Raw genomic sequence first — 21,596 nt, forward strand, 5'->3', positions numbered from 1 at the left:
GGGGGGGGGGGTAAAGTTCATCCAAAGTTTACACTACATGTACAGAAGAGGGTTCAGACAGCGGTCACGTCTGTATGAGTTTGTTCATCATGTGTGTGTGTGTGTGTGTGTGTGTGTTACTTTTACCAGTACAGCTGACAGTGTTTTGTACTCTGAGCTATTCTTTGAATGACAAACCAGCTCCATGGCAGCTATGCTGGCAGAGGACACACAAAGCTATGATGATTTATAGGCTGTGACAACTTAATATATTTGGCTACATTTTTGGCATTGGATCCTGCTATCCATCTGTTGGCATCAGAGCCGACCGTGACGGGTACATCAGCTCCGTAGAAGTCAAGAGACAATACCACGGTGCCAGTATCTGTGGTTTACTGTCAAATTGATTCATAACGTGAAAGAAAATAAAATGAGTGTTAATTACGTATCATGCCCACAAAAGGTTCCCTAGATGCAGTATTAGTAAGTAGTTTTGGTAAGTAATCTCAGTCAAAGTGATGTTTTAAAATGTCGAATAATCATAAAGGACCATGGAGCATGTACTAAATCACATCTCCACAACTCTATTAAAAGCCAGAAATGAGGTTGATTAGCGGTAGGAAATATGTATTTATATCAAAATATTAAACATTTTGAAAGTTGACATGAAAAACCAAGCTATTACTTAACGTTAATGGAAAAAGCTGATGTAATCAATATTGCCATAAGTAATCCTGCTCCTTGATTTGCAACATTGCCTGCAATGGCCTCAAACAACCAGAAATGTTGAAGGGAAGCTACATTGTTGACAAGTTTCCATTGTCTCAGTAGATAAAATACCACGTCATATTGGCCGACTGAATATTAATGCTGACAGCATGATCAAATGATGCATTGTTATGTATGCATGCATTGTATTGTGGATACAAGCCTGAATACATGTTAATAACAGTAAATTACATCTAAATGGTAATGATGCCATGCATATGTGTCTACAGTAAAGTTCCCGGGGGTGCGTACCTACATTGACCCCCTCACCTATGAAGATCCCAACCAGGCAGTGCATGAATTTGCTCAGGAGATTGACGTCTCATTCATCTCCATAGAGAGGATCATTGGAGCCGGTGAGTCAACTCAGAGTGAGTGAGTGTGTGTGTTGGTGTGTGTGTTACAGAGCAGATTCCGACAGAATAATGTGTTACAGAATACATTATTGTTGTTGTTGTTCATTCTGAAGTGAACCTGTAGCATGCACCGGTAAAATACTCTAACCTCATGAAGGAGATTCATTTCAAATAATACTGTATTTAAATACACTCAATGTACAGTCGTAACAGTAATGAGTTTAGCCTAATTTTGTCATGTTGTATAGAATTTAACAATTTTCTCACTATCTCTATAATAGTGCGCCATATTTTGTTCAGCCTGCGTAAACCTGTCACATTCATAATTGGGCACCATTATTTGGACACACATTTACACACAGTCAATTACTCTAAACACTGGGCTAGAAAATGACAGTTCACACAGCTATAAATGGTGTTTGTTCTCTGCTGACAAACATGTTGATTTGCAACAATTGTAAGTCTCACGAGGTTTCTGGCTGTGCAGCAGTGAAATGGGCTTTTCAGTATAACACTGTGGTTTCTAGGTTCTTATCTGTTGTGATAATGAGCAATGAGTTGAGGGATGCTCGTCCAGTATTTATACAGGAGTCAAACATTTGGTTGGATGGATTGGTAGAGGTGTTGAATAATAGAAATGTGTCCTCTAGGAAATATTTGAAGTAATCGAAATCAGTATCACCTTCTAATATAATAGAATATGTGCTTGTGTGTGTTTGTGTTGTTCTATTGGAGTTCTTTGGAGTAATAAGTAGTTGCACCTAAATATTTCTTTTGGGGGGGTTTCTCTTTCTCCATAGCTTTACTTTTACATCCAAAAGTAGGTTAGGTTTGTTGTCTTGAAATCTATACCTGGGTTTAAATAAAGTAATTAATCAAGACAACAACACAACAGTATAAAGTGAACTTTTTTTATTTAGGTCACTATTAAAGGTTGGTTTCACCACTGAACAACTGCAGCTAAAGGTGGGCTGAAATGTTGAGGCCACAGTTAAACTCTTTCTCTTTGCCTCAGGGGAATTTGGAGAGGTGTGCAGCGGACCGCTGAGGCTGCCCGGGAAAAGAGAAATCCAGGTTGCCATTAAAACCTTGAAAGCAGGTTACACAGAGCAGCAGAGACGCGACTTCCTGTGGGAGGCGTCAATCATGGGCCAGTTTAACCACCCAAACATCATCCATCTGGAGGGCGTGGTCACAAAGAGTGAGTCATCACTTCATCAGTCATTTATCCAGCTCAGCTGTATGTTTTTCTGACTCGTACCATTGATTTCATTAAGTAGAACAGTAATAACAAAATTAAATGAAATTTTTCAGAAAACTCCAATATTGGCAATCTGAACAGCTGATGTGCCTGAAAAGCATCAAGTCAGTCAGGTTAATTATTTAAGGCTAAATTCTACTGTAATGCTGTTTTTGTCATGGACCATATATTACAGCCACATACAGCATTACTCTAACTCATTAGCTCGCCTATGTACACCATAAATATTACATCTTAATTTTCATATTCATATGTTATTATACGAGTGTTAAACAAGTCATATATTTTAGAACAAAATAATCAAAAGATATTACACTCCAAACATAGCATTTATTTAAACATGGGAACTGTTAACTATCTCAATATGGGTACTAGAAAATTAAAGCTGAGAAAGTACAGCTGCTGCTGCTTATGTACAATGTAGTCTGAGAGACATTGAGCTAACTCTTGACATAGCAGTACAGTTTAAACAGATGAAAACAGGACTTAGTCTGACAAAGTAGACCTTAGCCTGACAATATGAGACCTGGGAAGTCCATCAAAGAATATATCTTTCTGATTTGCCTGTGATATATATGAAAAACACTATTTTTTGCTAGTCAGTGTTGTGTTACAGATTTTGTAATATTCTATGTGTTTGTTTAAAATTTATATGTGAAGGATGGCTCAACATCTTTTCCTTCTTGTTTTTAATGTTTGTTTTAATATTTATGTTTTTGTTGTTATGTTCTCATATTTTGCTTCACAGGCAAACCAGTGATGATCATCACTGAATACATGGAGAATGGATCACTGGACACATTCCTCAAGGTAGGAAGAGGAGGGTAAGAGACGGGTCAGGGGGAATCTACGGAGACAGTGGATAAAGTTGAGAAGGATAATGGGGACTGAAAAGATGAAGGAGGATGTAATAGAAGAATCAATCAAAAGCAATTGTTTAAGCAGCATATTTGCAGTGTATTACAATGATATGGAGTCAGCTCTCAGACATAGATTAATGTTGGACTGTACTGAAGTACTGATGTACTGGCAATCGGGCAGGGGTTCAGAGTCATCACTTGCTGATATGCCAAATTGGAAGGACAATTATCATAGAGGTGGAAAAACATTTAATCGTCTGGAAAAGGAAAGTACATTTGAGAGCTGTTTATAATGGGGATACATCACTGTGGGCAAAGAGGATCAGGTGGGATGAAATGAGAATATATCCACCAAAGCTATCATCATTCCAATTCAATACCTCATCATTCTACACGTTCAAGCAGAAGTTAACAAGAGAAGAAGATGTGATGGTTACACTAACAACTTTCAAGTGGAAAGCAAAGTTATAGGTTGGTGTGGTTATTATTTCTCAACACTAAAAAATAAAAAATTTGGGAGAGCAACAAGAAATAAAACTGAATAATCAAACTTCTGAGCCTGTCTACATGGTACAAATATTAAACCTATACTCTGCTTATTTTGAAATGTTTACTAGCCCCAACTGTGGGACAGATTACTATGCCAGAAAATATGAAAGTCATCTGGCCACTCTGGGATGGAATCATGTCTGCACTGTCTAGACAATTTGGACTTACTGAGTGGACAAAGTAAACTATAATGAAGAGGCAGGCCTGCCAATTTCTGAATTAAGTGATCCCTCTCCAATGCACTTCAGTCTCTTTACTGCTTACAATGGCAAGATGCTCAGTTGGTGGGCAAGGCTAAATCCTGTATGACAAAAGGGTAAACTCCTGTAGCAGATGGCTAATAGAGAGATGAAATAAGGTCATACAATTGCAAGATGGTGAAGAACAGCAATTACAGAAATTTGGAAAGGTGAGGATAATGTGGGGCCACTTGGAGGTGTAGGTTTGCTTGAAAGGTCAGACTGGAAAAGACCTTTAACTGAACAAAATGGGAGGATGCTGTGAGACAAAAGACTGAGGACGGGTGTCAGAGATGTGCTACGGGGCTGTGGTCACTGGAAACTGCTGACGTGACTGTCCTGTGTGCCTTGGGGAGTAATCCTGGATGGGGGGAAAAAGGGGAGGCAGAGGAGCTGGGGGACCAGCAGGCGGAGCAGCACAGAAAAACCTGTGAAGTAATTACATGGATGGCTGGTGTACTGAGGCCGGTATAAATGACACGGCCATGGGAGAACGAGGGGCTTGACTGGCTCCTGGATTAAGTGTCACAGCAATGGACAATACACTATAAGGCTCATAACTCACGTACTTGGCTCAACATGTTCTTTCACATGTATGTACGATGTTCTGCTGTAGATGGATAGTTTACATTTGGATTGGAAGGAGCTTAAACTAACAGTGAGAGCTGTGTGGGAGAAAACTAAGAGGAACTTTACAGAAAGGGTTTTCCACCGCAGGGAAAGAGCATTGTTACTATAATTTACTGTTTTTGTCAATATTTTATGAAGTTTAAAACCTTCTCCTAAGAAGTCAGCCAAATTTTCCTTCTCTATGGTAGCTGTTTATATACTACACTACACTCCAATTTGGCACCAATTCTGGGAGGTTAATATTATGTTTTTATAAATTGACTGACTGTGTTGCCTATTTATTTATTTTTCCTTTATTTGCATATTGACTTGTTTGTGAGTGATGTGACTGGAATTAAAGGGGAACCACAGTTTTTACACATCAAAGTCTGTGTTCTGGTGTTGGGGAGTACTAATGTGAAAAAAGCTGTATAAAGCCTTTGCGTCTCCAGAGGGAGCCGTGGGAAGTTTGATAAATTGCCTCTCAAGTGATGTCACTTGAGTCAGCATCAGTTGGGGCTGAAGACTACAAGCCTAAAAAAGAAAAATATCTGGGGGTGTGGAGTTGTAGCCTGATCCTCATCTCATTAGCCGCTACTAGCATAACACACCCAGATCTCTGACCAAACTGTCAGTTGAGTTGCACTGTGGGCAATGTAGGCACCTGGTTTTGACAAAGAAGAATGTGTGGAATAAAAAAAACTTAAGCTATGTTCTGCATTAATTTTAAGTTCCCACAAGAGAAGGCCAGGGCTTGAAGTGAATGAGAAAGGGGCAATGACTTGCTCAAAGAAGACACGGCTCAGTTGGTGTCTGTGCCAGAGACTGACTTCATAAACATGTGGTAGGAATGACCTGAGGTACAAAGATGCACAGGTGATACCAAACGTGGATAGCAATGATTAGTTGGCTAACATCATTACCATGAGATGTAGGCAATTGTAATCATTACAGATAGATCATTTGAAATTTATATTCTTGAAGAGTGAAGGCACCTATAAAGCGGCACTTAACAGAATGCTTAGCTATCATTTTTCAATGCTGAGGTCTTACATGTCCCCTGTCTTTTCCCTTTCTGTGTTATATTGCAAATTGACCCAGTTTTGCAGGAGACACACCTCTAAAAACTACAGAAAAAGCATCAGCTTTGGACCATATTGTTTTTACTGCATTTTTCCAGTCAGTTTTTCAATGTCAAACCACTTGAGAACTCAGTAATCATTACAGAAATATATAATGCAGAATTATAATGCAGTGTAGACACTACGGAGAAGCACTGCATTGACTGTATGCTACATTACTGAAAGCGCATAGGGTATCCCAGGTTACTGTCAGGCAATTAACCAAATCATACGTCATTTTCTTTCAGTGGATTGGCAATATTTAATATATTTTATCTGGTTTTAAACATTTGTCTGTATGTAATATTATCCCCCCCCCCATTTTCTTCCACTGTCATCTGAACAATCGGTTCACTGTTCTCACACTGTATGTCATATTGTATACAGTAGTATACAGTGGTCAACTAAAGATACTGGAATCACATATCAATTAAAATGTCTTTTTCCTCTTCATCCCTTCTTTTCTTCTCAGAAAAATGATGGTCAGTTTACTGTGATCCAGCTGGTTGGTATGCTGCGTGGCATTGCGTCTGGCATGAGGTACACATAAGAAGTCCACACAAACACACAATGTGTTACTGAACACATCATTAGGGCACAGTGTTTAGGTTTTATACTCTCCTTTGTGTTGATAAATGCAGATACCTTTCCGACATGGGCTATGTCCACCGTGATCTTGCAGCTCGTAACATCCTGGTTAACAGTAACCTCGTGTGTAAAGTGTCTGATTTCGGCCTTTCCCGAGTCCTGGAAGATGACCCGGAGGCTGCGTACACCACACGGGTAAGAAGTTTAGAATTCTGGTCTCAATTTCCCACAGCACAAGCTGACGTCTTCAAATCACTTGTTTTGTCTGACCAACAGTCCAGAACCCATAGATATTTTGGACAATTTGGAACGATATAAAAGCAGCAAATCCTCCCAAATTGAAAGATGGAAATGGCAAATGTTTGGCAGTTTTGCCTAATGAACAACTTAAACAATTAATGCCGATCGACTAATTAGTTAAATTAAACTAATTGTTTGAGCACTAGAGTGAGAGCAGAAGAGGAAAGGTAAACTGGAGGGCACACTGTTGTGTCTTTGAGGACTTTTATATTTAATCCGATGGGTATCTGTGGTACACATATGTACGTGCATACACACACACAGACACAGACACACAGACACAGACGGCAGCAGCAGGTTTTAAATTGAGCTGTGTGTCCCCAGCTGAGTGGCATCCTGTCAGCCAGAGACGGGCTGCTTCCTTCAGAAGGAGAGCCAATTAGTATTCAGCCCAGTCTCCGCAACACTCAATTAGCACTGAGTCTTGCTGCTGTAGCGCCAAATATCCTGTCACTCACCTCTCACTGCCAGGCTACCTCTCTTTTTGCTCTCTCTCTCTCTGGCTCATCTTGCTGTCCTTCCCTGACAGAGCAGTGAGAATAACATAATTCACACCCTTCAAATAATCAGACCCTGAAATATCCCGCCGCTGTGTTCATCAATACTGCATCAACCTAATTTCACTACTCATCAGCTGAAAACACATTTTCCTTTGCAACTCAGCAGTCATCCTGTGAACTTTTCTATCTTTGCAATAAAAGCGCATTAATGAAGATGAGGGAAACAAGTAGAGGAATCTCCAGCCCCCCTACAGTTAGGACAGGGAATAAAAGAAAGTGAAACTTGGTATCATGAATGTGTTCCTAAATTGGTGTTCATTAGTGTAATTGTGGGTTGGACCACATGTGGCAGAAGGGTCTCAATTAAGTTCTGTCCATGGTTTCCATCTTTGTGTAACAAAATATGAAACTTTTGAATGAATTGTATGTATGTGTGAAAGTGTTTCAATGAGCTTTTGTCAATGTACACATATCAGGGTAATTCCATCAAACACCACAACAGATGGAAGGTTGACATTAGATTTTATAAGCCTAGTTTCCTTTAAATCCACAGAGGTATTTGCATTATCTGGTAAATGTTCTTGCATGTTGTGCAGGGCGGAAAGATTCCTATTCGGTGGACGGCTCCAGAGGCAATCGCGTACAGGAAGTTCACCTCAGCCAGCGATGTGTGGAGTTACGGGATTGTCATGTGGGAAGTGATGTCATACGGAGAGAGGCCATACTGGGAGATGTCCAATCAAGATGTAAGTTTTATGTGACATTGACAAGTTTGATTTGACATTGTTGTGGAAATCGTTTGTGGGCATGCAGTAATGATTTTTGTCAGTTTGAATTTATTCATCCCACAATTCAACCACCATTCATTTTTCACCATTTGGGTGGTGCATGCACAGAAAGCAGGTGTACAATGGCAATGAAATTTTCTAGCACAACTGAGAAAACAATCTCACCAGAAGGGCCATTTAGTAGCTGTCCTGGACCTTTCAGTCATCCCACATGATCTTTCTGAAGATTGCCTACTTGTCATGGAATTGTAATGTTCAGATTTATTTATTTATTCTCACTAATTAACAACATATATCTTGTTTGTTTAATCCGTACAAAAACCCGAAGTGTATAAACACTAACTCACCATTTTACGGGGAGTTATGTGCCAGACTGGCAGTAAATTCCTGGAGTCTGATTTGACTGGCAAGAACCAGAAAATAGTCCAGCACTTAACCCACCCTCCCCTATTTTTAAAGATTAAACAAACAAAATATAACATGTTAATTGCTGACTTTTAGCCAAGCTGGCTGTTTCCCCGTCTCCAGTCTTTATGCTAACCTGCTATAAGCATAATTCCCAATGCCACTAATACAATGTCACAGCTTTGCTTTACATTCCTTTGGAGCTGCAGTTGAACAGTTGAAACAGCAGTTTTCTCAACTCTTGTGAGTTGCATTGTTGAGACAGGTCACGGTTGGAGTTTCCTTCATGCTCTTGAGTACAAAAGTATGTCATTCTCAAATCAACAACTTGTCAGCTAGGGTCAAGAGAAACTCATTAAAAAAGGATAACTAAAAGTTATGCATCATAAATAAAATTCTGTTAACTATCACGGATATTTTCTCTGTGTCATTTCAGATTGCATGCAGTATTTCTTATTTCCTTTACTGGAGTGGAAAATCTTAGCACAAGGCTGACTGCATTGTTCCTTGGGAACTTTTGACATGTGTCTAACAAAGACAGCAATGGAGTAATCGAGTAATCTTTGAGAAGTGTTCGGAGGCCGAATGGGGGTTGATATAGGGAGGTCTGTGCGGGAACCTATTATCATAAATCAATTACTACAAAGTGTGGACAATGAGAATGGAGAGTTTTAGTGGAAACAGACATTTTGTGGTGTAGAGAAAGGTGTGCATAAGCAATAGAGTGAAACAGGTGCAATGCTAAGCAGAAATATGTGGCAGGGAAAATATCAAGCTGTAGACCCACTTTGCCTTAAACTTAAAATTGTGAAACTTTAATGTAAGTGAGTGGCTGTAGAGTGATGTACTGGTGGTCGCGATGCACTCAGCAAGTACCCAAATGACCCGCATGTGTCTGTTCATCAGAGAGGAGACGAAGAAGAGTGAGTCGGAGGAGAAGAAGAGGGTGATGAAGAGAGCGGGAGAGGGTAGCACCTACATCATAGTGCGGCCCGGAGGCCATTTTAATGAGGGGAACTGCAATCTTGTCACATGGCGACAAGTGAGAATGTAGCATTTGATTCAGACACCACCGACATGCACTCATTTCCCACCCACAGACACACACAGGCAACATATGCACGCACAGCCCTCCAGTGACCTCTTCATCCCCTGCTTCAGACCCCTCCCTCCTCCTTTTGGTTATTAGGCTGTCTGTCTCAGAGAAGTCTAGAGATGGTGAGCAGTGGAGAGGAGAAGACGTTTGATGTTTAATTGAAAGCGTTATGCTGGATTTTCTCTGATCTGCGCAAGCAAGTGCAGGCTCTCACACTCCTCTAAGCTTCTCTCTCCTTCTGTTTCCCATTTCTGCCCCTTTTCTCCTTGTCCACTCTTTTGTCTTTGTAAAATGCAATCTCTGTCTGTATTCTTTGTTGCCTCCCGTCCGCCTTACCTTTCTTTCTCCCACCTCGGTCTCTCATTTTCTTCCTCTGATCTTTCCTCCCTGCCAGTCAGCTATGTGTAGTTCGTCTCCCTCTCAGCATGCAAGCAATGATTTGATGCTGCGCCTCTCTCCTAACACTTTGGTGCGCGAGTATGTGCGCTTTCAAGCATGCGCATATATTGGAGCACTATCACGTCTGTCTTTTGTGTGAATTTGACACAAGTAAAGGCTGTCATGAACTCAACAAATCAATTCCCTCCAGTGTCTTGCGCTGGCAGAACTAGGCTGAGAACTCCAGCCTGCTTTCCACTGCAGGGTCTAACGGAGAGAGCCAGGTTTATTTATTATTCATCTAACTCGACACCACCACCACCCGTGCCGCATCTTTTACTTGCAGAAATTATCAACTGGGCTATGCAGCGTATCAAATAAACAAATAATGTTTTTATGATGTGTTACTTTGTTGATCCTCGCGGAGGATTCATTTTTGCGTGCCAACTTCGTGGAGGTTTGAATGTAGGGTCAGATGGAGTGCAGGAGCATCCCTGGAGCAAAGATCAGGATTTTGGGATCACATTTGAAGTAACATCACTTCTGCTGAAGTTTGTTGCGGTCCTGCTGTGAAAAAGATATCAGATGTTCAGGCATCAAAGAAGTGCAGATCAAATCGTGTCATCTCTTCTCTAACATCCAGGAACTTTTGAGCAAACTTTAAAACTGATTATTGCATTTTAAACTTGAACCAAGATTCAGTAACTGCCAGCTTTGATTCTGATTAGTAAAGGCCAGGTCTAACAGGGTGAGAAATTATTTTTCCCCCCAGTTCATCAAATTGTTAAATGCTCGTGATCAGTCTTCCATATAATATCTCTTGGTGATGATGTTTTTACCATTGACAACTGAAAGGTAGAGCTGGACAATTAATTGAATTTGAATCACAATTTCCATTTTGGCTTTGTAAACAAGTTTATCGAGATAAAGCTTTTATTGTGCCACATGCCATTTGCAATGACACCTGTTTTGTCTTGTATTATAAATCCAGCGCACCCTCCTGTCCTTCTCTAAAAGCCCAAACTCACTCTCATGCACAGACTGTTGCATGTTTACTTAAGCTCAAGCCAAGATGACAGGGATTATAACTGCTACAACTTGCTAGTCACCATCATTAGCTTAAGCCTACGGCATTTTTACGGCACTAACAAATTACATATTATTTAAACTAAACCAGGTGTGTTCAGTGTTGATTTACCTGGTCTGTGCTTGTTAAATATCCACTTTGTCTGTGTCTTGTAACGTAATACTGGATTTATACTTTTCTTACTCACTGTTGGTTTAAGTAGCTGCATCTCCCGACAGCACACCGCGGTTGAATTTCAGCGTTATGTAACTTAACGAGTTGTCGTCAACTTGAGTGGTTCACCTGTCACCTGCTCTGCTCAACTCCGTACACACAAACACACACACATGCACGGAGCTTCCCTGGCAGCCCATCCACCCCCCAAAGCAGTCAACCTGGGGAAACACTGCATTGCTGTCATCATCTTGCGCACTAATATGCTGTTTAAGTTAATAATATTCAGTTGCTATTTTTTAATTTCAAGGGCTATATGGGATTTTTTGGATTATCCCATTTTGGGATAATGCATAATCATTTAAAAAAATTAAGCATTCCATTTTAAAAGTTAAGTAAATGCATGATGTAAATCAGCAATCATTTTTAATCATGATCTCAATATTGGCCAAAACAATTGTGATTATGATTTTTGCCACAATCGAGCAGCCCTGCTAGATGGGAAAATTAGGCTGGAGGTTTAGTGTTTTGCCACCACTTAAGTACATAATAACAAAATATGTTTTGCATGTATTCGTATTAAGTTTCATGTATTTTATTATGTTTTATGTTCAATCATGTGTTTAATCTTGCATATAAATTTCCACTTGGTGGGTTTCACTGCTCTGGCTATCTCCTATATTTTTTGTATTAAAAACTAGGCATTTCCTTTTATGAACTTCTAAATGAGAGAAAAGGCAGATCCTTTTGACTGTCCTGTCTGTCTGCAGGTAATAAAGGCCGTAGAGGAGAGTTATAGGTTGCCAGGTCCTATGGACTGCCCTGAGGCTCTGTACCATCTAATGATGGACTGTTGGCAGCGAGAACGCAGCAACCGCCCCAAGTTTGATGAGATTGTCTGCCTATTAGACAAACTTATTCGCAACCCCAGTTCATTAAAAAAACTGGTCAACTCTTCACACAGGTATGAATTCACACCACAAAACATCAATATATCTATTTGGAATTTGACACTTTCTTTTTTTTTTTTAAATATAGACGACATTAGCTTGAATACACAATGCTATTGTAACATGTTATGATAACTTCAATTAAATTTTGAAGCACTATGCAACGATTTATATTTTTGGATTTAAGCTGTAGATGGACAACCATTAAATTAATATATAAGTAAGTTATCATTTTTATCATTAAATGTTTTAATGTATTGAATACTTCAGGAATTAATTCTCACACCTACTTTTAGTAAAAGGCTACTAAGTGTAATATTGTATTTATTTTTTCAAGACAAGATATATGTTGGCTTTTACTTTTGAAAATACATTGTGTTTTAACGGACCTATTCATTCTTAAGTGAATTAAACCCAGCGCTGCAAGCTAATAGACTAATTGTCATTCAGATGAAATGTAAATAGAGTCTCTATTGAAGTCTTGTGTAGCTGCATAATTAAATCAGGATGGGTGTAGTCACTAACTGCTGCATGCTGGCAAATTTTCTTAAAACTACGCATTAGTGTGAATTGTATTCAGTGGGGTATCTTTGGATTATCGTAACATTTGAACATTCAATTACTATTTCCCCACTATGTATGTGCATTGCATTAGTGTATAATGACATGAAATGGCTATAAGGGCTCTGAAGCAGACATTTAGTCAGACAACATCATTACCTTATTTTCTTTGCAGAGATAATGAAATAATGTGAGGTATTTTGTTCTCCTTTGTCTGTTCCACTGACACACACGGAAACACACTTAATAAATCAATGCCACATCTAATAGCCTAACATATGACTGTTAGCCAGATGAAAGGGACAACAGGGCCAGTCCTTGTTCCACATTACTCCTGTACTAGCTACAGCGTGGAGAATATTGTTAGCTAGCATGAACATTTCTGTTTGATAGTATGGAGAGCTCCATTTGTTAACATGAAGAGTGAGCTGAATGACAAAGAGTTTTGAGTGGACAGCGTTTTCAGCTTTGAGTGATGGTGCATAAGTAACATTACAATGCCTCACTGGTAACTGTAAGAGCTTTAGAGCTCAACCATGAGCTTCAAAATGTAGTTGATTGCAGAGTGAATCCCGCTCCTTAACATTTATGATAATGATGTGAAACAAGGCTAGTGTCTATGAATTCCTTTAATCTGACAATCTGTTATCTTGACAGTGGATATTATCAGAAATAATACATGCCTAATCTTGTGCTTTAATTTTATTACTGTCATACTTTTTTTCCTGTACCTCCATCCATGTAACAGGGTTTCCAATCTGTTAGTGGAACATGCCAGTGTAGAAGGGGACTGCAGCACTCGGAGCCAGACCGTAGGGGAGTGGCTCGACTCCATCAAGATGGGTCGTTATACTGAGCTCTTCATGGAAGGAGGTTACTCTTCACTAGAGACAGTGGCTCAGATGACGTCAGAGTAAGGCCACTTAACCACATACAAACATAAACAAGTACTAGGACACTTGGTCATGCACATAGTCACACAAAAGTTATCTGTCTCTGAGGTTTCTGCTGCCACCCCAGCGCAATAGAGTTGAATGGATTTTTGTTTGTGGAGCTTACAGCGATCCAAAATTATATTTAAAAAATTCAAAATCTATTTGCCACTCTGTATAATCCACAGATCATCAGTTTTTATTGGGGATATTTCTTCAGTAGAACATGGTCCTTGTAAAAACTTTAAACAGACTGACCCTTTAAAAGTTAAAAACATAGTAAAATGACATGATTCAGAATGACAACAATCAAATGTGCAATGCAGTTTTAAATAGACTCCCTGCAGCACATACAAAACTGCACTCATTTTTCATTATTACTTTTTACCCCTTTTTGTTAGAAAAGCAATGAACATTGTCACAAAATGTTGTGAAGGTCAAAGCAAAAACTTATGAAACTCAGTTCCTTTTTATATAACTGCAAGCTTTTATAAAGATAGAAAATGAGTATGATTTATGAATGCATAACGCACGAACCATCCAAAAACTACCATATCAGTATTTTAACATTTTTTAAATTGGGTATCGACGGTATAAGAGCTGAGCCTTGTGAGAATATTATGTATTGATTCTCTTATTTGCAAGACTACTGTGTTACACCACCAGTAAAAATGGCATTAAAATGTTATTTGTCTAAAACATTACAAATAAACCTCTGTAATACAAGACATGTTGATGTATTGACCATTTTGAATGATTCACGTTACCTGTTATAGGAAATGTTTTAAAGATTGTTTTAAGTACAGTCATTTATTATCACTTGTATCATCTCTTAAGTAAAAAGGGTGTGCTGTTTTTCAGGGATTTGCGAAGAGTAGGAGTGAACCTGGCTGGACATCAGAAGAAAATCATCACTACTATTCAGGAGATGAGAGTCCATATGAACAACACCAATTCGACTGTAAACATCTGATGCACATGTATAGGGACACGCGCACACACACATATATACATACACACAATATATGGACCTAGTATGTGACAAAAAGACTTGCTGTTGGACCTAGAGCGGCTTAGCACTTTCTACGGACAAGGAAACCCAGTGTTAAGGATCTAAACGAGAGCATCCACATTTTTGTGGTTCTTGTGTGTGGAGTTTGCTTGTGATGTCATTGGGGATATTTGACATTGCAGCACAAAAACCAAACTGAACTCAGCTGAACGGTGCTACATGAAGGGAAGATGATGGTGAGATTAACTGAACTTAAGTGAAAACTTTTCCTTCTAATTATTCAATTTGTGTGAATGTGGACTCTGATATCTCTGTGCACTGTTTTGGTTCTCTCAGATCGAGAAACATGAAACATATGCCGCAAATCTGGCTCTGAGAGCAACCAGCACTTTTTTGGCTGTGTCACAAATATGGGAGTTTCATGCAGCGTGCTCACACTGAACTTTTTCAGCCTGTCTCAGGTGATCTGAACCCAGTGGATCTGAAAAGTACTGACATTTTCTCTGGAAGTACATTTTCATCAAGAATCATTGAATTGGACACCACTCTCAGGCAGGTTAAACATGTTTTTATGGACCAGCAGTCTTTGCTTTGCCATGCTGATGTGCTTTGGATTTTGCTGTTGGATTTTGTTGACCTTTTGGCAGTTGTAATCCACCTGTACAACTCACGGAAGATTCAGACTCATATTCGGCATCATGTACTTCATTATCTTACAGAGCAATTCTAGACAAGAATACATATTGCCACCTTAATTGTTTAAAGAGGCTGAAATTTAAAATACAACAAAGTCTATGACAAGGAAACCTTCTGGGTCTGGCTTTGTCTTATTGTGAAATGATACAAGCCTTTAGGCATTAGGATTCTCTCTATAACTGTTCTTCTGGCTGAATGTATAGCACTACATAGAGTGCAATGCTCAGTTGCAGGATCAACCTGTTATGTTTGATATGTAAATGCTGTCAAATAGGGATAGAATGTGGCAACCATTCTGGTCCTTAAAACCAGCTTCTAACTGAAGCTGCAGAATATGTTTGAGATTCAGCTGGCTTTCCGTCATGTTTGCTCTGAAAATATGTAGGAATCTCCACAAAGATCATTATGGGTTCCTACAGAACTCACTCAACTATCAACTCCTAAACCATGCACCATTCAAATTGGAAAAAGTGCTTCATACCGAATGCTTGTAGTGTTTTAGTGATACCTTCACTCAGATTCCCAGGAACCTTCATATAGGTTCTAGCAACTACATCACACATTCAAATCGAATCTTGCAGAACTATTGAGATTCTTCTGGAACCTTTGCTCAGACCCCAGTGGATGCTTCAACCAGATTCTGATGAACCCTCACACAGGCTCTACATCAGACATTCAAATGGAGCAGTCACACAGGTTGAAATGGAAATGTCACATCATGTTCAAAGGCACTTCTATTTAGCTGGAACATCCAATCGAATGGAAATTTCATTCATGGAAATTTATGGAATGTTCAGTTGATCATGATGGAACATTTGTAATTGAACAGCTTATTCACATGCTCAAGGAAAGGATCACAGAATTTCTAGTGGGACTGTTTACTGATATTCTAATGGAACTTCAGCTCAGATTCTAATGGAATCTCTACTAGGATCCCAATGTAGCCTTCACTTGCGTGTACTCAGATTTTCATGGAGCCTTCACTTAAAACCAACGACCTTCAGGTACCGCAGAAAATCCTCAGCAATCTGAGTCTCTGAGTCTCCCTCCACCACATGTCTGCCACACCGCAATAAACCTCACTCTTACAGGACTGCTGAAAATAAGGAGGCAATATTGATCAACTTGATAATCATTTATTTATTTATACTTGTTTTAAAAAATTTGCAAAAATGATGTAGACAGTTTGTGTTTGATCGTAATAATCTCTCTTGGACTACTGAGCAGCTCTGCCTACATGTTTTTCATGTATATAATGTATTATATATTTAAAGCAGGGAGCATTGTTTCTGTCTACCATCATGTGGACAAGTTGGTATTGATCAAGCATCTCAAGAGTAGTAAACATTAGTAAATAGTGACAAATATTCTAAATCAGCATTCCTCCTACTTAGACCTGGGCCACTGTCAGGTGGGGGCAACCAGCACATCTGTCCCCATGTAAGGATGCCCTAAAGGGTATGCAGAATTATAAAATATTCATGTTATGTTGATGGTGATTGTGTTTCATTTCAATTTTTGATGCAAGACCTAGAAATATTTTCAGTTGCCCTAAATGACAATAAATACTCTGCTGTCCATCTAAAAGCTGGAGGGGTGTGCACAGGGATTGCTATATGAACTTCTGGTATGGTTGAAAGGTATACAATGATGTCAATGTCAAGCCCTTACTACTTTGGTATGGTATGTTATACATTGCTACTCAGTGCTTTATTTCTAAAACTTGACCCTTTTCACATTGTGTTCACCTAAGCAGGAACTGAGTTCTGACAGTATATATATATCTTCTTTGCAGATGACATGCTAATATTTTTCTTGGTTATACACAGTGTACTGCTAGAGCGCTGACATAAGAGTGGAAATGAAATGAGATTGTAAAGATTGTAAAGAGGTGGTATCACTTGACTATGAAAAGCATAGAAAAGCACACAAGAAGAATGTAAGGTTTTAAAGGGGTGTTTCACTTTTTTAAAGAACATGTATTGCTTTTAAATACTCAGATCTCCCTTGGAGTTCAAGAGAACTCAAAGTGAAAGGCCTCATTACTGGTAGAAAGCCCCCTCACTTGTGGCATTTAAGCCTTTCAACCTGCTGTCAAAATCAAGATCATACTTCTTGGCTGGTTTCATAAAGGAATGTGGGTAGGGAATGGAATTGTTATTGTTATTCTATATGGGTATATGTTTTTAAAAGTCGAAATATTCCAGTAAAATTTTGCTTGAAAGATAAACATCTGCATAGTCTCTTTACATCTGCATAGTCTCTTTACATTTATCACTTTGGATGTTTGGCTCCAGCTTATACGTTAATATACTATATTGTAGTTTTAATGATTGGGAACAGTAGCCATTTAGGAACATTAGATTTGTAGTTTAGCCACGGTATACTTTTTTAATTCAAGCAGGTCTTATTCTTGTCTTAAAAAATGCAACCAACTCTTTGGCAGTTAAACATATTTACCACATACATAACATATACTGAATGCAGACTATTGTGGCTATGCAGATCTTTAATTTAGCGGGGGAATGCATCAGTAATATGGTGCACCTTTTATATTAGACAATATAAGGCATGTACAGTGAAAGTAATTGTGCTGGGTGTTTTTAATTTACCACCCAGCATGTTTTCAATTTAAGTTTCCTCAGTCATATGAATACAATAACCATTTGATGAAGTTTGACAGTGTTTGGTCCTACCCAAATTTCATGGTATTGGCTTTTATAACCATCCTTTTCAACTTAATTTTCAACTTAAAACCTATGCCTGGGGCATGAACAATTGGTGAATAGTACACCCTTATAAGTGCCTCTCATCTTTCAAGCACCATTATTTCCCCCCTGCCAAAATGCCATGCCCCAATTGTGCCCCAACTTCCTATGTATTTACTTTTTGCCAACAATGTCTACAGGCAATAAGAAGAATGTCAGACAATGTGTATGTTGGAACTAATTTAATTTGCACTTTATGAGAAATCTGTTTTCCTTTTGTTTGACTAAAATGTCTATAGTTGACTTTACATTTAAAATTACTATAACTGTTTCCTTATGCTGACTATATCCCTTCATATTCTCAATGCTTCCCATGATGTAAAATTTGACAGTTAAGCACAAGGCATTGGTAATATTTTTGAAAACAAATCAAAACTATATATATGGAAAACAAAAGCATCATTGACGTTGAGCACCATTTCCTTTTGTACGGCACAACGATACACCTTCAGAACGTAAGCACAGGGTTTGACAGTAATCTTTTTGGACAGTGAGCGGAAGATATGATTTTGTACAAAGATCAATAGCATTAGCCCTTGATGTCAACAAACTTCAGCAAGACATTTTGTTTGAGTGTTTGTTGCATTTTAGCATTACCACTACTAAGTACAAAAGTGTGAAAACAGTTATTGATTTGTTGTCATTGCAAACAACAATAAATATACAGTTTATAGATGTTGCTGCGCGAAATATTTTCATTAATTCAAATGATCTATTCTCAGCACTTTTGCAATGGCATGATTTTATCCTGGCCATCTTTTATTAAGCAATTCTCATTTAGCAGGAAGAAACAAAGCACAGCAAACCAGCAGAGATTTATTGATGTGTTGTTACTCGACAATGACTGTCAGCTGGGACTCAACCAGACATTGAAGTGTTTATGCAGGAGCCAATCTTTTAGTGTCAAATTTAAATTACATAACACATTTCATATAATATCTGAATCAACTTGTTTGAAATTGACTTTCAAAAGAGGGTAATCTAATTTCTTGCATTCGTACACATTGGAGTTGGTTGGAATTGGCTCTGTAATAGAAGCACTGCATAAACAGCTGGATATGAGGTTTGACTGAATTCTAGCAGATGTACAAAAGCAATATCTGATCATTAATAGCAAAAATATCATATTTGCATGGGGATATAACAACCATAAAAGGTTGTACTGACATCTGAGTGGTTTTAAGACACTTAAGACACTATCATGATGAAAATCATAGTGTTGGTGTCTTTGAAAACCTCATAGAGAAAGCCGAGAAGTGGGTGGGGTTATATGCGGGCCATGTTAGTAACAGTCCTAATGTTTTCCTTATATTCAATACTACTATTTTTGACAAGCTGTTTGAGCATTTCTGATACTTATGACTTTTCTTTCCCTTGAATCATCAGAACTCCAGACAATGAGCAACTGTACAAATAAAAAGTCTTAGGCACAAGACTGTGTACATCAAAAGTATTGTTCCTGTTTGCAATGATGTTTAGAATAAGCTTAACTGATTTGACATCAATAGCTGACATCCTTGTCATGGCAACAGCAAATGAGGTGCGTGGGTATTGCAGTATTTTGTGATATTGACAAACCACATTAGGGTCGAAACATTTACAGCAGACAAAATGGTATTGAAGACTGCAGTGTTTGCGTGCTGAGTAACAATGAGATTTTTCCTAAAAGTAAGCTTTCAAATTTGCAGTTTGAAAAATGCTTCCTTTACCGATGGCCTCACCCACTTCACAACTGTATAGTTAACTTCTCAGGAAGTGGAAAATAGGTACATTTATTGGGTCGTGACACATGTGGTCTTAAGGTAAAATGTGCAGCTTTCACTCAAAGTGTCAACTTTCAAAAGCAGGTCTGCTATTACTACTATTATTACTATTAATGGTTTTCCCCAGGTCAAAGACAATGCTCATGTTATCAGTAACTCACACATAAGGTTTTAAACAACTGTTTTGTGATTCTTTGAAAGCACAGTAAAAATACTAGCTATTGATGTGCTATCGGTTTGTCTTTGAGACTGTCATGTATTATGTTTGTGTTGATGTTTTTGTAGTGTGTTATCAGATTCTATATTTTTGCAATAAAGCATTTTAAAAATCATCTTCCGAGGTTTTCATTGTTGGTTTTGAATGACCTCACAATAAAATCTGTACTCTAATGTTCTGCTAATATCTGTTGAACGGTGGGCACTATATGACAGATTTAGCCATTTTACCCATGCCAGGAGCATGGCTTTAGGGACTATCTCGGTCTGTTGTCGGTCAGCCCACCACTTTGTTCCAGACTGAAATATCTCAACAACTACTGGATGGATTGCCATTAAAATTTGGTCAGACAACCATGGTCCCCCAGCGGCTGAATCCTACTTTGGTGGTCCTCCAACGTTTCATCTAGCACCACCAGCAGGTCAAAGTCTTCATTTTTTTATCTAAATATCTCATCTACTTGAACGACTGGATGGATTGACATAGAATGTGGTTCAGGCATTCATATTCCTCTCACAATTAATTGTGATAACTTTGGTGGGCCCTTAACTTTCCATTTTGTTCTACCATCAGTTCAAAATATTAATTTGTCCAGTACTTGGGTTTATGACCATATACCTTCAAAACAAACAACATTTCAACCTTAGCAGCTTATTAGCAAATTGTAGCATGCTAACACACTAAATTAAGATAGCAAATGTGGTAAAATCATACCAGCTAAGCAACAGCCATTCGTTGTTAGCATTTAGTTCAATTCCTCACAGGGGCATGACTGTAGATTCTTGGTCCTGATGTTCTCTGTGACAAAACCATGCATGCAGTGATAAAAGCATATATTTCAATTATTAATTAAATGCTTTATGGCTGCAGCTGTGTGCATTGTAGCTTTTTACTGTTATTGCTGTTCATCTTTACCAGTTAATAGACCAAACTACAGGCTGTGAAGAATTGTAATGTACTTTGTTAGGATTTGTGATCTGTTTTTGTCTGAGTTTATATCCCTTGTTGGTTTCCATGTAAAAGCTGTTTTAGCCAAACTGTGTAATTGCTGAAAGATTTTTCCCAGCAATGCAATAAGACATGGTTTATTGGTTGAGATACCAATTGTCAGGGTAACAAGGGAGCTAGTTAGCAGTGTTTCTCTTTGTCTGGATGGAGACTGGGAGGGAAGTGGGGGGTGGGGATATAGATGGAGATAGATGGATAAATGAACACAGACCATTTTTGATCTACAAAGCAAATCAAATACTGCCAAAGTAAAGAAAGTCTCCCAAAATAACACGTGCCCCATCAATGTGCTGAGCTATTTGGTGAAATGTATTGTCAATGGTGCATCATGGCAGACAACACGATCCAGTAGAATAGAGTTCATCACTGGGTTATTGTGATAATGAGCTGCGAGGTTCTGTAGAATGAACCATGTTTTAAAACTTGATGATGCAACACCTGGCAATGATGTGTCTGTCAGATGCATAAGCTGCTGATGTCAGCAGCTCATATTATTGAGGCACTGAGTGATTCCTCTCTTAAAAAAGAGCCAAATATGTGCAAAGCCTTGCTAACAATTAGCATATTAACCAACACTAGAATGTCTGGTTTTATTTACAACAGTGTGGTGAATCATCATTATTATTATAGTATTTGTTCTGTAAATTCATAT

General features: G+C 38.6%; 1 protein-coding gene across 1 annotated transcript in view; it reads left to right on the forward strand.

Moving 5' to 3' along the window:
* The window catches only part of LOC123967173 (ephrin type-A receptor 5-like), a gene marked incomplete at its 5' end in the record, with an annotated part of 33,255 nt that extends 13,329 nt beyond the window's left edge, over positions 1–19,926 (forward strand). Inside the window, 9 exons of the mRNA XM_046043210.1 lie at positions 978–1,103; positions 2,119–2,304; positions 3,113–3,174; positions 6,215–6,282; positions 6,384–6,525; positions 7,727–7,876; positions 11,808–12,001; positions 13,297–13,461; positions 14,342–19,926. Coding sequence (XP_045899166.1) covers positions 978–1,103; positions 2,119–2,304; positions 3,113–3,174; positions 6,215–6,282; positions 6,384–6,525; positions 7,727–7,876; positions 11,808–12,001; positions 13,297–13,461; positions 14,342–14,453 — 1,205 coding nt within the window. The remainder of the gene's footprint in view (positions 1–977; positions 1,104–2,118; positions 2,305–3,112; positions 3,175–6,214; positions 6,283–6,383; positions 6,526–7,726; positions 7,877–11,807; positions 12,002–13,296; positions 13,462–14,341) is intronic.
* Positions 19,927–21,596: the final 1,670 nt, after the last annotated feature.

The sequence above is a fragment of the Micropterus dolomieu genome, unplaced genomic scaffold (genome assembly GCF_021292245.1).
Source record: "Micropterus dolomieu isolate WLL.071019.BEF.003 ecotype Adirondacks unplaced genomic scaffold, ASM2129224v1 scaffold_102, whole genome shotgun sequence".
Taxonomy (NCBI): domain Eukaryota; kingdom Metazoa; phylum Chordata; class Actinopteri; order Centrarchiformes; family Centrarchidae; genus Micropterus; species Micropterus dolomieu.